General features: G+C 45.8%; 1 protein-coding gene across 1 annotated transcript in view; it reads right to left on the reverse strand.

Annotated features, from left to right (window-relative positions):
- MTMR9 (myotubularin related protein 9) overlaps positions 1-13,955 on the reverse strand; it is a gene marked incomplete at both ends in the record, with an annotated part of 30,589 nt that extends 16,634 nt beyond the window's left edge. The window contains 4 exons of the mRNA XM_080710522.1: positions 790-963; positions 1,903-2,028; positions 6,541-6,649; positions 13,774-13,955. Of these exons, the coding sequence (XP_080566648.1) occupies positions 790-963; positions 1,903-2,028; positions 6,541-6,649; positions 13,774-13,955 (591 nt within the window). The remainder of the gene's footprint in view (positions 1-789; positions 964-1,902; positions 2,029-6,540; positions 6,650-13,773) is intronic.
- Positions 13,956-15,990: the final 2,035 nt, after the last annotated feature.

Raw genomic sequence — 15,990 nt, forward strand, 5'->3', positions numbered from 1 at the left:
AATACATAATAATGCTTATTATTATACGTTGAAAACCGAGTTTGTTTGTTTACAGTACTGGGGATGGAACCCAGGGGCACTCTACCTCCAAGCTACACTCCCAGCGCTATTTTTTATTCTTTATTTTGAAACAGGGTCTCACTGAGTTGCAGAGGGCCTCACTAAGTAGCTGAGGCTGTCCGCAAACCATGATCCTCCGGTCTTAGCCTCCCAAATGCTGGGATCACAAGCGTGCGCCTCCATGCCTGGCTTCAAAACAGGAGTTATTAACTGAGAGAAAAATGAGAGGAGAAAGAGTAATTTAGAAACTATTTAGAAAACTAAAACCCAGCAAGCCCTGGCCTATTCAACTCCTATCTTTCAGGTTTTCTAAAGTGTGAGTAAATGACATGTACTATTCTTTTCTCTTTAGAAAATACAAATGTCTGTTCAACTCACCTGTCACACAGAAATTTGGGGAGAATAAAGTAACTTGCCATACTCTGGTGAGAGAAACTTTTTCATTTTTTTACATTAATAATGTTGCTGCAGCATCATATAAACGCTAGTTTCCTCCATACTGTGTCCTGGAGACAAGCCTTTTTGGCTCTCTGAAGGTCGAGAGGCATCATGGAAAGAATTCAGTCAAAGCCTCATGGGAGCAACACCTCCCTGAGTCTCCACAGTGTACATGAAGTCCAGCGGGCGAGGCCTGGCCGCCCACTTCAGTGAGCACAGGAACGGGACAGGCCTAGGGGAAGACCCCGAGCCAGGCTGCCAGCAGATGGAGCACATTTCCTATACACTTACCATTCCGTTTTTCTTATGATAATAGCTTAGGACTGGAAAGCGCCCTCCATGTCGAAATGCAGCTATCTTCCGAAGAGCTTCATCATCGATGGATTTGGGCACGATGACGGTTGGTGGGTAAGAAGGACAGACGCCAAAGTCCTTATTGACATAGCTGAGCCTCCATTCACTGGTCTGAAAAACACCCATCACTTCAAAGCTAAGCAAGCACCTCAATGTCACAAGATTATATGAAAAAATGTGAAGGGTCTCAGAGCTCCATTTTCATGGATGAAGAAGACATTTTTCAGGAATTTAATAGAAAGATACCTAGTCTATGCTTAAATACCTCCAGAGAAAAGGAGTGTCATTTAACATGGCCAGTTTCCCACACTGCAAGGGCTCACTAGTTCCTAGAAGGGTCTCCTTCATAGTGAGCAAAACCAGCTTCTCTGTAACTCCCTTCATCTGTTTTTACCATGATTTTTGGACAACACAGCGAAAAGTCCAGTATTTCATGTGATGTCCTAGTAAATATTTAAAGACAGCTGTTTCCCCTTAGTCTTGCCTCCCTATGTTTTCTATATTAAGAATAGCCATGGTTATCAAGGCCAACATCAATCATCCCATTCGTCTTCCTCTGAGCATCATCCAATTTAATGGTCCTCTTAGAGCACAGCATCAAGATGGCCAAAAGAGGGCCTCGGTGAGACCCTGCTTCAAAGTAAAGAATAAAAAACAGGGCTGGGGGTGTCGCTCAGAGGTAGAATGCCCCTGCGTTCCATCCCCAGTACCCCCCAAAAAAAAGAATAGCTCAGAATCTAATGATCACATATAAAGTTCTAAAATACCCAACTTAACTTACAATCTGCCAGTTATTTTTATGCAGATGTTGTTTTATCACTGTCATTTTCAAAATTTAAAAATATTTGGGATATAGTAATCCACTGAAGTAAGAAGCATTTTAGCTACAGCAATGTAGAAATTATACAAGCCCTTGAATGGCAAAGCTGAAGCATCAGCAACGTCTATGTACGTACTCTGAGCATAGGTAAGTCACCTTCACCTCAGCACTCTGTAAAACAAGGTGCTGGGTTACCTCTTGTGACCCACAATTCTCAAACATGAACTCACAGCTGAAGAGTAGAGTTCAAACTCCTGCTCGGGAAGGAAGGAGTGCCAGCCATCTTCCATCACCTCGAACATGGGCCGGTAGAAGAAAGGGTACATCAGGGTGACGGAGTCCAGGGTGGACAGTGCCTAGAGGCAGGAAGAAAGGAGCACGCCACAGCTGGAAGCACTGGCACTGGAGTGGCAGCCAGCATAGGCCTGACAGCCACTGGTGCCCACTAGAGCTGTTAACATTGTATATGTCACTAGACACAGTTAGGGTCTTCCTGAAGCTAGCCCCCATGCATCCAGCACCTACCAAGGCATTTCATTCATAACATACCCTCAATAAGTACTGCCCGAATGAAAAGAGGAACAAAAAAGTGTACACCTATTCTAAGAGAAAAATGATGTAATTTCTCTTGACACAATTTAATAAGGCTTAATAAAAAGGTTCCAGAATTTCTGGTGATCACAGAACTAAATGTTTTGGTTAATCGGTAAGTCTTAGTTTAAAATCCAGTTATTAACTATTAAAACATGTAAATTATTAATCAGTGCCTATTAAGGAAATTATGGGCCTAAAAAGGATGCTATAGCTCAGGGGACAATATTCAGACAAGAATCAAACTGTTGGACTCAGTTTCCAAATCTAGCTGTATAGTGAGTGGTAGGTAAGTAGTAGGAATGTCAGGTAACCTCTCTAGGCCCCAATTTACTCAACTGTCAAGTGGGAGAAATAACAGTACCTACCTCCCAGGGTCACTGGAGCACTGAGAGAGATAATGTATGTTACGGGCTGAAAAGGGTCAGAGAGGGTCAGGATCCCGAAGGATAGGCCAGGATTTATTCAATGCTACACTGGACAGGAAGTTCAGCAACTGAACAAAAACATCGCCATCCAAAGTTATTTTCCTACCTGTCCATAATCATAAAGCCTCCCTCACAAACCCCATAAAACAGAAAATACAGAGAAGCATGGGTACATGACCCATTATCTGTATGCGTGGATATATATATATTTATGCAAGCATGTGTGCTTGTGTTCACACACACACACACACACACACACACACACACACACACACTTTTCCATTTCTACACTGTCTTTAGCTGCCAACTGCACCATACAAACAGAAAGGCCAGGGTGCACATCTGACTAGGTCCAAGCTCTGTCTGTCAGCAACACTGACTTTTATTTATTTATTTTTTTTAAGAGTACTGAAAATCATACTCGGGCCTTGTACATGACAACTGCTATTTTAACTGCAAGTCAGAAACCACTCTACAGGCAATGAGCACTTAATATTCTACTTGTGATTTATTTTATGTCATGAAATGTTTGTTTTCTTTAAACATTTCCATTCCAAAAGGCAGCTGAAATGCCACAGGAAAAAAGCTTGATCAGCCTCACGCTACCACTTGGAAAGCTGAGCCCTCACCAGTTATTCTTCCAATGGGACTCTATCTGTGGCAGCGGAACATGGTTAGATACGTAGACTCCTGATTACAAAGGACAAGTAGACGGTGCAGGTTTCACTCATTTCTTCTAAATTAAGATGTGGGCGCTGTGGGGAGGGGCGGGGCTGGCCTGGGAAAGGCTGAGACTGGCTTCCCCATGGAGACTCACTGTGCTATAAAGACATTCAGCAGAGCATTCATTTCTAATTCAAATTAGAGAGACAGCTCATAATGTATGGCTTCTTTTCAGTCCTAAGAGCTTCTACATGGTGAGTCCGTTTCTCAAGAGCTTTGGGTAATACATACAGCCCTTAGACAACCCACGAGTGCTCGATGCTAACAAAGCAATGAACGCAAGCAGCAAGGGGTGATAAGCTCGGCCCTCTCTCTTGGCCACTGCACTTCACCACGGCAGCTTCCGCATCGCCCCACAGCCCGCCAGCTCAGAGCACTGCCCACAGAGTTAAGAACAAACTGTGCACAGTCAATGCGAATCCAACGAATCCAACCTCGTAATGAACACACACACACACACACACACACACACACACACACACACACACACACCCGAAGTGTGCGGGAGACCTCCTCTGCCCTAATAGTGGATATTGTTTCAGTTAGTTATTTCTTGTTCTGGTTGGAAAAGTTGGCCAAATCAACACCATATGTTACCTCCACAAGACAGTTGTGTAAAACAGACAATTCAGGTCATCTTCTCAAATCCTGAAACCAACTGAGCAAATGTACAATGAAGTCCACATGCCATTCATTCAGTATCACGGTTGTTTCTCTACTTCTCCATTCTTATTTAGAAACCAAGCAAAAGCCCAGTTATGAACTTCAAAGACATTCTCCCTCTTTCTTGCTTCTCCTTCCCACTCTCCCTCCCTCCCTGCAGAGATGGGGAAAGAATCTGGGCTTTGGGCATGCTAGGAACAAGCGCTAGCACTGAGCTACACCCACTGTCCTCTCCTTCCTCGTGTGTGTGTGTGTGTGTGTGTGTGTGTGTGTGTGTGTGTGTGTGTAACTGGGGATTGAACCCAGGAGCGTTCTACCTCTGAGCTACACCCCCAGTCCTATTTTGTATTCTTTATTTTGAAACAGGTCTCACTACATTGACATAATTTAGTGACACTGCTCATATTTTTTAAATAAGGTAATTTAAAGCTATGAGTACATTCAAAAATCTGGCTAGAATGAGGGGGAAAAACAAGGTGTGAGCTCTCCCATCAGACTTTTAAATTATCCAGATAAAACGTCTATGATTTGTGATCTGAACCAATGTTCAGTATTGTTTATATAAATACAAAGCAAACAAGTCCTGTCTTAAGCAAACTGATGAAAACAAACATAAAAATTCAGACTTACTGAAAACAAAAAAAAAAGACTACGACCCCTGGTGATAATTACGTCTTTCAGTCATGGAAATCTGTGAATATACTTATACACAACTCCACAGCACTCAGAAATGCTGTGACACTAAATCACTAAAAAAATTATGTGAGTATTTTTTGCCACAGTCTTAACATAAAAATTGTACAATATAAATGAAAAAGGTCCCTAACTGATAGCTATTGTACAAAGCGTTCTACATCCATTGGCTACTATAATTCTTCTGCTAGCCCTCAAAGGTAGGTAATATTACCCTCATTTTACAAAAAGTAGAAAATTAATTGTCAGGGAGGTTAAATACTTGACACACTGTTACAAGTTACCAAGTAGTAAAATCAAGGATCAAACTGAAGTGTTAAGAGAATCATATATTAACATTTCTGTTCATATCTAGGGCTCCATCTATTACAAAATACATACTAGTATATTTAAAAAATTCTGTGTCTAGTTACACATGTGGAAGAGAAGTCAACACTGTCGCCACTGCTTTTCAAGGTCGAGGCGCCCTCCGAGGGCAGGCGGGGAAGGTGAGGCAGGGTGGGCTTCTGCGCACCTCCCACTCTTACTCGCTGTAAACGTGACCCCAAGAGTGATCCTACTATTCTCTCTCTATATATTTTTTTTGGTGGTGGTACTGGGAATTGAACCCACACTCTACCACTGAGACACACCCCCAGGCCCTCCCCCTTAGCAACTGTATTGGTGGCGCGGTAATTATACATCAGAGGGAGGGCAAAGCGCTGGAAGCGTACGCTCAGACAGCGCCTGGTGTGTGTCCCTCTGAGCCCAGCCCACCACGCCCTCCCTGTGCACATTAGTGAGCCTGGCAGTGAGGCCTCCACACGTGGACTTGGCTTCATTTGAACCGTTCCCTTCATCGGTTCCCCTGCCTCCTGGCCCATCCACGCCCACTGTCTACTTCCACTGTCCCCTCATTCACCTAACATCCCTGTTGTTTCCTATTTTCTCTCGAGATTCCACATATAAGAGAAAATATATGACCCTTGACTTTGAGACTGGTGGAACTAAAAATAATTTTCTCTAGTTCCACTCATTTTACCAGAAATGACATAATTTTTCTTCTTTATGGCTTAGAAAAATTAAAACTGTTATCTTTTTATTTTCAGATAGGGTCTTGGTAAGTCATCAAGATTGGTCTCAGCGGGCGTGGTGGCGCACACTTGTAATCCTAGCATTCGGGAGGCTGAGTACGGAGGACTGTGGTTTGCGGGCAGCCCCAGCTACTTAGTGAGGCCCTCCGCAACTCAGCGAGACTCTGTTTCAAAATAAAGAATAAAAATAGGGCTCTGGGTGTAGCTCGGAGGTCGAATGCCCTTGGGTTCCATCCCCAGTACCGTTAAAAAAAGAAAAAAGATTTGTCTCAAACTCAAAGTACTGAGATTACAAGGTACGCGCCAACGTGCCTGGCTAAACTTTCTACAGTACACAGGGAATGTTGGGCAAAACTTGAAAGTCTCTCCCAGGACACTCTTACCCGACTCCTCCCAATGTGTTCTCACACATATTCAAGTGAAACGGTGTCTGTTACTGGACCAAAATGAACTTAGAGAACTCCTATCAAGTTAGTGGAACGCAACTCCATAGACGCTAAGCAATTCCCAGGATGAGGTCGCGGTGTAAGACGAGGGACGCTGGAACTGCTCCAAGTCAAAGCACCCGCACGCCAGCGGGCCAGGGAGAAGCTCTTCCTCTCAGTCCGCAGGAGCAGAGTCAGAGAAACGGCAGAAGAGCCGCACAGCCAGAATACACTTCTTTATTTTCATCTTATTTCGCCTCCAAAATACTTACCTCAATGGAACTGGCGATGTTTAGACACTCCTCCATTCCAGGAATATCCAACTGAATAATTCGAAAATCTTTACACTTTATGATGATGGTACCCAGAGAGCCCACAAATCTGTAAGAAATTACAAATCATACTTCACTCTAATTTTAAACATGTGATTATTTCTTTGAAATAAAACGCACTTGCAATTGAACGTTCTTAATGCAATTAGTTTAACGAAGTCAATCTTGTATCATTAAAATGTTAGCAATAAGCCGGGTGTGGTGGTGCACACTGTAATCCCAGTACTTGGGAGGCTGAGACAGGAGGATCACTGATTCAAGGCCAGCCTAAGCTACTTACTGAGGCCCTCCGCAACTTAGTGAGATCCTGTTTCAAAAATAAAAAGAATAAAAAAAATAGGGCTGAGGCTGTAGCTTGGAGGTAGAATGCCCCTGGGTTCAATCCCCCCCCAAAAAAAGTTACTTATAAAATATTTAAAGTAAATGCATGTAATTTTTTCAAACACATAAAGCAATTAACTTTATGTTTTTTTCGTGTGTGTGTGGTGATCTTGGTGACTGAACCCAGGGCCATTCTACCTTCAAGCTACACCCCCAGATCTATTTTTATTTTTTTGCTTGGAAACAGGGTCTCCCTAGGTAGCTGAGAGTCTTGCTATGCTGCTGGTGCTGGGCTCAAACTTGCGATCCTCCTGTCTTAGCTTCCCAAGTATTAGGATTACAGGCTGCCATACCAGCCTGAGGATAATTCATTTAATGAAGATTATTTGGGATCTTACTCTAAAGAATAAGAAAAAAAGATCTGTAGTTAGTACGTTAAGTATGTGTAAAGAGATGTTTCTGGAACAAAAGGTAATAATTCATTTCAGAGTGTGCCTATTTCTGAGCTTACAGCAGCCCATTTTCAATATATATCACCAGGCATGATGACGCATGCCTATTACCCCAGCTACTCAGGAGGCTGAGGCAAGAGGACCACAAACTCGAGGCCAGCCTGGGCAACTTAGACCCTGTCTCAAACATAAAAATACACATATACAAGATCAGTCTGGGCAATACAGGAAGAGGAGGAGGAGGAGGAGGAAAGAAAGAAGAAAAGGAAGAGGGAAACAGAGGAGCAAATAAAGGACGTGGGCTCCATAAAGGACAGCACAGAAAAGCTAACAGTGAAGAGGCAGAAGAGGAGCAGACATCTGCAGTGCCCAAGTGAAGAGTCAATAATCACAGAACATACAAGTAACCCGTGCACATAATATGAAAAAATGGCAAACCCAATTTTAAAAAGCACGCCGCGGAAACTTGGCAATTCGAAAAAAGAAGAAAACTGAATTGCTAGCAGGCATATAAAGAGATACTTAAAGCCAGGCGTGGTGGTGCACACTTGTAATCCCAGTGCTTGGGACGCTTGGGAGGCTGAGACAGGAGGATCGCACAGGTTCAAAGCCAGCCTCAGCTACTTAGTGAGGCTCTCAGCAACTTAGTGAGACCCTGTTTCCAAATAAAGTATAAAATAGGTCTGGGAGTGTAGCCCGGAGGTAGAAAAGTTCCACCCCCAGTACCACAAAAATAATAAATGAACAAATAAATGAATAAAATAGATCTTTAAACTCACTGGATAATTAGTGAAATGCAAATTAAAATGAAGAGATAGTATTTTATAATCTTCAGATTGGCAAAATTAAAAAGACAAATTATACCAAACGTTGGTAAGAATATGAGGAGCAGGAACTCTGTCTGGAACCTGGTTAGTAAGTGAACTGGAACAGTCGCCCTGGAAAGCACTGTGCCATTTTTTTCCCAGGTCTGGGGCTGGAACCTGGGGGCATTTGACCACCAAGCTACACCCCCTGCCCTATTTTTTATTCTTTATTTTGAAGCAGGGTCTCACTAAGTTGCAGAGGGCCTCACTACAAAGCTGAGGCTGGTCACAAACCGCGATCCTCCACTGGGATTGCACCACACCCGGCTTGTGCCGTTAGTCTGTGATGTGGATATGCCCTCCTTGGAGGTAAATCCCATCTTAGGTACAATCCAGAGACACCTGCAAAGACTCTGATGAGGCACCTATGCTTTCCAAAGCTGTTTGTGACAGCAGGGAGTTGGAGGTTATCTCAGAGGTCTAAAATGTAATATGGTTTATTTTAGAGTTCAATGCTAGCATCAGAAACAGTGAAGTGGATGAACTGCCACAATTTAAGATCCTGAAAGAGGGCACTTGCTTGAGAAACAAAACAAGATCCACAGCATAATCCCAGTCAACTAGACTTGCACGGATCTGTGGGCACACAACCACACACGGCGGTGCTGTCTAGTTTATAGCAACACAACACAGTTGTCTAAAGGAACTGTGGACGAGGTGAGAATGGGGGAAATAGGTAGAAGACATGAAGAGAGAAAACTTTTATTGAATCAACCATAAAATGATGAGTCATCAACTGAATAGGGCTCTCAATTTTCTGCAAATTTTTCTGAAATTTATGAAAGAAAAGCCAGTAGGTGTGGAGCATGCTTGTCATCCCAGCACTTGGGAGGCTGAGGCAGGAGGGTCACAGGTTCAAGGACAGCCTTAGCAAGTAGAGAGATTCTCATCCACCTAATGAGAACCTGCTTCAAAATAAAGAGCCGGGCGTGGTGGCGCGTGTAATCCCAGCATTCGGGAGGCTGAGACAGGAGGATCATGCTTTGCAGACAGCCTGAGCTACTTAGTGAGGCCCTTTGCAACTCAGTGAGACCCTGTTTTGAAATAAAGAATAAAAAATAGGGCTGCGGACATAGCTTGGAGGTAGTATGCCCCTGGGTTCCATCCCCAGTGCTACAAAAATAAGTAAATAAATAAATAAATATTTTAAAAAATAAAAATAAAATTGGTCTACGGGTATAGCTAGAAGGTACAATGACTCTGGGTTTAATCCCCAGTACCACAATAAATAAATAAATAAATAAATCCAATATAACTTTAAGGCCTGTACGTAACCTTGTATGCAGAGGGTCAGACAGAATGGTGTAAGCAATACAGTGAAAGTATCTGTGACCTCTGAAGCATTACCCAAACCTAAGTACCTACTTGACATGGGGGTTACCTTCCTCCTAAATGATAATGCCGGGGCTGGGGCCAATGGTGGAGTAGCTAGCCCAAGGCATTACCTAGTAAAGGGTAAAATCAAAGGGATCACCCTCAATTACGTTCTCCCTCACTTCAGCAAGGCATGCAGCTCACCCTTCCAAACACATGCCAACTGTGACTGCCTGCTCCACTCCAGTCACAGATCCTAGCCCGGCCTCTGCTTCCACTCTGGCTCCTCTGCAGCAGCGAGAAAGTCTACCTACCAACTAGTACCTCCTAGCTTTCAGCCCCCCAACCTCGAGGAACCTGGCCAGTGCCCCGAGGAACCTGGATAGCCCTCCCGCCCCACCGTGCCATCTTCCCAGCCCTGCCCTGCTCCTCTCTGCTCCCTCGTGAACGTGCCAGTGCCAAGCATGTTCCTGACTCGGCATCTGTGCACTGGCTGATGCCTCTGGACGGAGGTTCCCAAGCTGACTCTCTCCCTTCCTGCAGTCTTTCATCAAATGTCACCTGCCCGCTATGAAATCCCTTCTAAAGACCAACCACTTGCCACTTCCCAGCTCGCATCTGCCTTCATTTTCCTTCCTGTTGATTGCTACCTGACACTCTCAGAGTTATCTTATGCGACAGTCCATCTTTTCCAGGAGTTCCTGCCAGTTGTGGCCACTACAGCGTCCGCAGAGCCCACACAATGCTCAGCACAAGGAAGACACAGAAGTAAGAGGCTCTCTACAGCAACGACTAAAGCCACCTGAGCACACGCATCACATGGCCCTCCACACACTGTGCTGGTTCCCAGGAGGCTCCACGGGTCCCGGCTTGATGCTTCTCAGTAACAGATAAGAAGGCCAGGCCTTGCATGCCTTCTTCTTTAGAAGCCCAGGCCTTGCAAATGTGAAGTAAACAAGAGGAAGTAAATGAGTGGAAAGTGCAAGCAGAGGTCAGTCAGAAAGAAGGGAGCAGCGGAGGCCATGGAGGCGAGGCCTGCTCTGCAGCACCGCGGCCACTTGGTGGTCAATCCTCCTCACACTTCCTAAGGACCTATATGCCTAAGCCAGTCATGAGTTCTGAAGGAAAGAAAACAATCGGATGTGAGTACTGGCTTCACAAAGCTACTGTGTAAGCCAGGCACACTGGCACACACCAGTAATCCTAGTACTTGTGAGGCTGAGACAGGAGGATCACAGGTTTGAGACCAGCCTCAGCAACCTAGCAAGACCTGTTTCAAAAAAGAAAACAAAAAATAAAAGGGCTGGAAGTGTACCTTGTAGGTAGAATGTCTCTGGGTTCAATGCCAAGTACAAAAAAAAAAAAAAAAAGTTGTATATGTCTAACTATAAAAATGAAAATATGAATCCAGGTACCATGGCACACACTTATAATTTCAATGCTTGGGAGGCTGGGACAGGAGGATCACAGGTTCAATGCCAGCCTCAGCAACTTAGTGAGATACTCAGCAACTTAACAAGACTCTGTTTCAAAATAAGAAATAAAAAGGGTTGAGGGGAGCCGGGCGTGGTGGCGCACGCTTGTCATCCCAGCATTTGGGAGGCTGAGACCTGGAGGATTGCGGTTCGCGGACAGCCTCAGCTACTTAGTGAGGCCTCTGCAACTCAGTGAGACCGGGTGTCAAAATAAAGAATAAAAAACAGGGCAGAGGCTGTAGCTTGGAGGTCAAATGCCCCTGGGTTCCATCCCCAGACCCACCAAAAAAAAAAAAAAAAAAGGGTTGAGGGTGTAGCCCAGAGGTAGAATGCCCCACTATTAGTGGGCTCAATCCCCACTAATACACACACACACACACACACACACACACACACAAATATAAGATCTCATATAACTAAAGAGCTATAAGAATTACTCCCTGTTGTGAGATTATCAAAAGACTCTATGAAGGTGGTGGCAATTGAACTGGTTGAACTAAATATTGACAGATAAGTAATAAATACATAGATAAATGATAGCCTCTAACATTTCTGAAAGCCAACACTTCATTCTATTTATCTTGGTGTCTTTTTTTTTACCTCCCTGTGGTACTGGGGATTGAGCCTGGAGGCATTCTACCTCTGAGCTACACCCCAACCGTTTTTATTTTTCTTTTGAAGCAGGAGCTTGCTACGTCGCAGAGGACCTCGTGTTGCTTAAGGCTGGCAGGGAACCTATGATCTTCTTGTCTTGACCTCCCAAGTACTGGGGTTGCAAGGGTGCACCACCGCGCCTGGCTCTATCCTTGTCTTTAATGCCTCACAAAATGTCTGGAACATAAGAGCATTAGATAAATATTTAACAAACTTGGGAGTAGCAAGGCATCCTTACGGAAGGAGCGGTAGTAAAATACAAAGACAAAAGGAGGTAGGGCTTACACAAGCGACAGTAAACGTGAGGATCGGCTAGTGAAAATCATACAGGAAATGAACGAAAGGTTCATAATGCAAAGGAACGGCAAGGATTAGGTGAGGAAAGGAGGTTAGGCCAGAATGTGACCTGCCAGGGATAACTGGAGAAGCGGCCTTGACTTTGCTCCGCACACAATTAGGGACCATTGAAAATTTCTGCACAGCAAACGGAGATCTGAAGACTCTCATTAGAGCTTTCTGCTTGGATGGATGGATGCATGCATGACTGCATGACTGCATGAATGCATAACTGCTTCACCCCAACTACTGGAAATCCTATCATAACATTATTTTAAGGCATAGCCCCTGTAGGAATCTTCTTAGTACCCAAATTCTCCTGCGGGGCAAAAGGAAAAAGTCATCATTCATGTGGACTTCACTGTAAACTGGTAACTGGCTCGCCTCTTCCTGGCTTAGAGTACTCACAGACATCAGGGAGACGGGAAATTTAAGTGCAGGCAGAAACAGAATGCTCTGACTTTGAGACATTGCTTTGCAAAGATAAAAAGTCCAGAGCACCAGGTGTGGTGGCGCACGCTTGTCATCCCAGTACTTAGGAGGCTGAGTCAGGAGGATCGCAGGTTCACTGCCAGCCTCAGCTACTTAGTGAGGTCTTGTCTCAAAAATAAATAATAAAATAGGATTGGAAGTGTTCCTCAGAGGTAGGATGCTAGTGGGTTCAATCCCCAGTTTAAAAAAAAAAAAAAAGTAGTACAGAGTGGGGGAAAAAAAAGAGGCTAATTAGTTCATCCTTTTCCTTAAGAGTCAACCTTGTGGCCAGGCGTGGTGGCCCATGCTTGTAATCCCCCCCACCCCCCCACCCCCCGCTTGGGAGGCGGAGACAGGAGGATCACGCAGGTTAGAAGCCAGCCAAGCTGGCTTAAAGAGACCGTGTTTCCCAAATAGGTCTGAGAGTGTAGCCCGGAAGTAAAAGGGCTTCCAGGAACCCCAGTACCACCAAAATAACAAAACAAAAAAAAAGAGTCAACCTTGTTCTTTCCAAAGGAAGAATTGAGTAAAAATGAACAAGACATTATAATCTCCCTTCCTGGGAAGTATTAAAATGAGAACCCAGAAAGTAAGAACTGAAATATAAACATTTTCGAGGGGAAAATAAAACGGTTTTGTGGCAATGTAAACACTAAAAACTACATACTCATTCTTTGACTCTTCCTCAAAAGTGGTAAAGACTTTACGTAAGTCATACCCAATCCCAACTTCATAAACTGTGATGGACAAACACTAACGATTCAAGGAATATTATGGGACAAGGAGAAGTTTTAAAGGAAAACACTGAAAATCCATCCGAATGGTAGAATGCATCAAATGTAGTCATCAGAAGCCGGGCGTGGTGGCGCACGCTTGTAATCCCAGCATTCGGGAGGCTGAGACAAGAGGATCCGGGTTCGCTGCCAGCCTCAGCTACTTAGTGGGGCCCTTGCAACTCAGTGAGACCCTGTTTCAAAACAAAAAATAAAAAAATGAAATAGGGCTGGGGATGTAGCTCAGAGGTAGAATGCCCCTGGGTTCCATCCCCAGTACTGGTAATCAGGGTAACGACCACATGATAGGCCTGAGAACTTCACCTAGAGTCCACAGAAACCAGGTATCTCAATGGCTTTCTTTGTAAAACTCAAATCCTTGACCCAGCTAGGCCGCCGAGGGCTCGGCTGGGGTCGGGCTGGGCGACAGGATGCCCGAAAGCAGGAAGCGTTCCCTCGGGCGCCCACCGCAGGACCCCAGCCCTACGGAAGGCGTGCGGCGGGCGCTCACCGCTTGTCGATGGAGTCGATGTTGGAATGCAGGAGCCACAGCTCCTCGGTGTTGTCCTGCCGGGAGGACAGGATCAGGTGGTGGCCGGTCAGACACAGCGTCCCCTCGACCGCCGGGTAGAAAGGCCGGTGCAGCACCACATTGTCCACCCGCGGGGTCTTAATCAGCTCCGCAAACTCCATGCTCGCCCCGCGGCCGGGGCCTGGCGAGCGCCTCCCGGGGCTGCGGGGCGGTTATCGCCGCCCGCTGGACAGTGAGCGGCGCCGGCGGCGGGCGCGGTCCGGGGCGGGAGGGCGCGGCGAGGCCTGCGGGCGCCGCGCTGGGGCTCCCCGCTCCTCCCGGTCCCCAGGCCAGCCGGCCAGCAGCCGCCGCCGCCGCCTCGGACCTCTCCGCCTCGGGGGCGGGCCGAGGACAGAAGGAAGAGTCCGCTTTAGGGCCGGCTTCCGAGCCGGAACCGCGGGGCACTCCGGGCGGAAGCGGCCGCTCGCAGCCCGGCGCCCACAGGGATTCCGGGCGGAAGTGGCGAAGCGCGGCACTCGGAAGAGGTAGAGTCGGAACCGGAAGTTGTCTAGGTCCGTTGGAAATGCCTCCCCGAAACACAGCCTGACCAGGAGATTTACGTTCCTACCAGGAAAGAATGTTTTTGTGGAATTCGCTGCTGCCGCACTTTTCGGCCCCCTCCGAACATTCCTTGTCAGGAAAGGACTGGGGAAGATGGGACCACGAGCAGAGACCCTTGTCCTTCCTCCCTCCACTTGAGGAGTATCCCCGCAAGGGCTCTTCGGAGTGTTGGGCTGCAGTGGATGGAGGCGATTCTCCTGCCTCCGCCATGAAGAGGTGTCAAGTGTAAGATGGATGTAGTGATCGCGGCCCCCGAGAAGCCGCCAGGTGTCCGGGTGGCGATAGGGCTGGCGCCGCAGACTCCTCTAGAGGTGGCGCGACCTTGAAGAAGAAGGAGGAAGAGCAAAGGAATAGCTATGAGGAGGACCTAGGTGGGTGCGGGTGGAATGCACCCTACAAAGGTGCCAGGAGCCTCCCAGTTAATCTGTAGCAAAATCCAGGACGTGGGTCCACTGGTACCCAGCCCACAACCTCTCAGCTAGATACAGTCGCTCTGAACTACTCCTGGGTACCTAAATTATGCGGAGACTTATTCATAAAACTGCTCCTTGCCTGTTTCTCCTCCTTTCTGCTTTTAACTGATATTGTTATCCTAAAATTCCTATTTTAGAGGGGAATATGTTTGGGTCTTGGCGGCTTTTACTTTATTAGTCTTTCAAACCTCACTATGTGGTACGTAAGTGCGTTGGCCAAAGTCTCAGTGTATTCAAAGACAAAGTAAACCTCATCGGATTACTCAACACTGGTCCCTGCTTATGTCCTTGTCGTTCCTAACATGTTCCCTTCTCAAAGAAAAACACTCTATAAGACTGTTACTCCCTGAGTCCAGCTTAGCTTATTTGTCTGCAAAACAAAGACCAACAGAGAAGAGATAATGCTGGACTTTTTTTTTTTTTTAATACGGTACTGGAGATGGAACTCAGAGACATTCTACCTCCGAGCTACACCCCCAGCCCTATTTTTTAAATTCTTTATCTTAAAACAGGGTCTCACTTAGCTGCAAAGGGCCTCACTAAGAACTAAGGCTGTCCAAACCACCATCCGCCTGTTTCAGCCTCCCAAATGTTGGGATTACAAGTGTGTGCCACCATACTCAGCTTGGAAATTATTTATGAAGCTGTTTTTAAAAACAAAAAGTGAGCCAGGTGTGCTGGCATGCAGAGACAGAAAGGTCACAGGTTCAGAACCAGCCTTAGAGCTGGGCATGGTGGCACAACTTGTAATCCCAGTACTTGGGATGTTGAGACCAGAGGATCACAGGTTCTTGGCCAGCCTCAGCTACTTAGTGAGACCCTCTGCAACCTACTGACCTTGTTTTCAAAGAAAGAATAAAAAATAGGGCTGAGGTGTAGCTCAGAGTTAGAATGCCCCTAGGTTCCATCCCCAGTACTGCAAAAACAAACAAAAAACCCACAAAAAGGGCTGAAGGTGTAGCTCAGAAGTAGAATGCCCTTGGGCATTCCCAGTACATATAGATTGATAGATAGACAGATATAGATGTATAGATGTATGTGTGTGTGTATGTATGTATGTATGTAGGGAGGGAGGGAGAGAGATAGATAGATATAGATGTATAGATGTATGTGTGTGTGTGTG

The sequence above is a fragment of the Muscardinus avellanarius genome, assembly GCF_963383645.1.
Source record: "Muscardinus avellanarius genome assembly, chromosome: 14".
NCBI lineage: Eukaryota > Metazoa > Chordata > Mammalia > Rodentia > Gliridae > Muscardinus > Muscardinus avellanarius.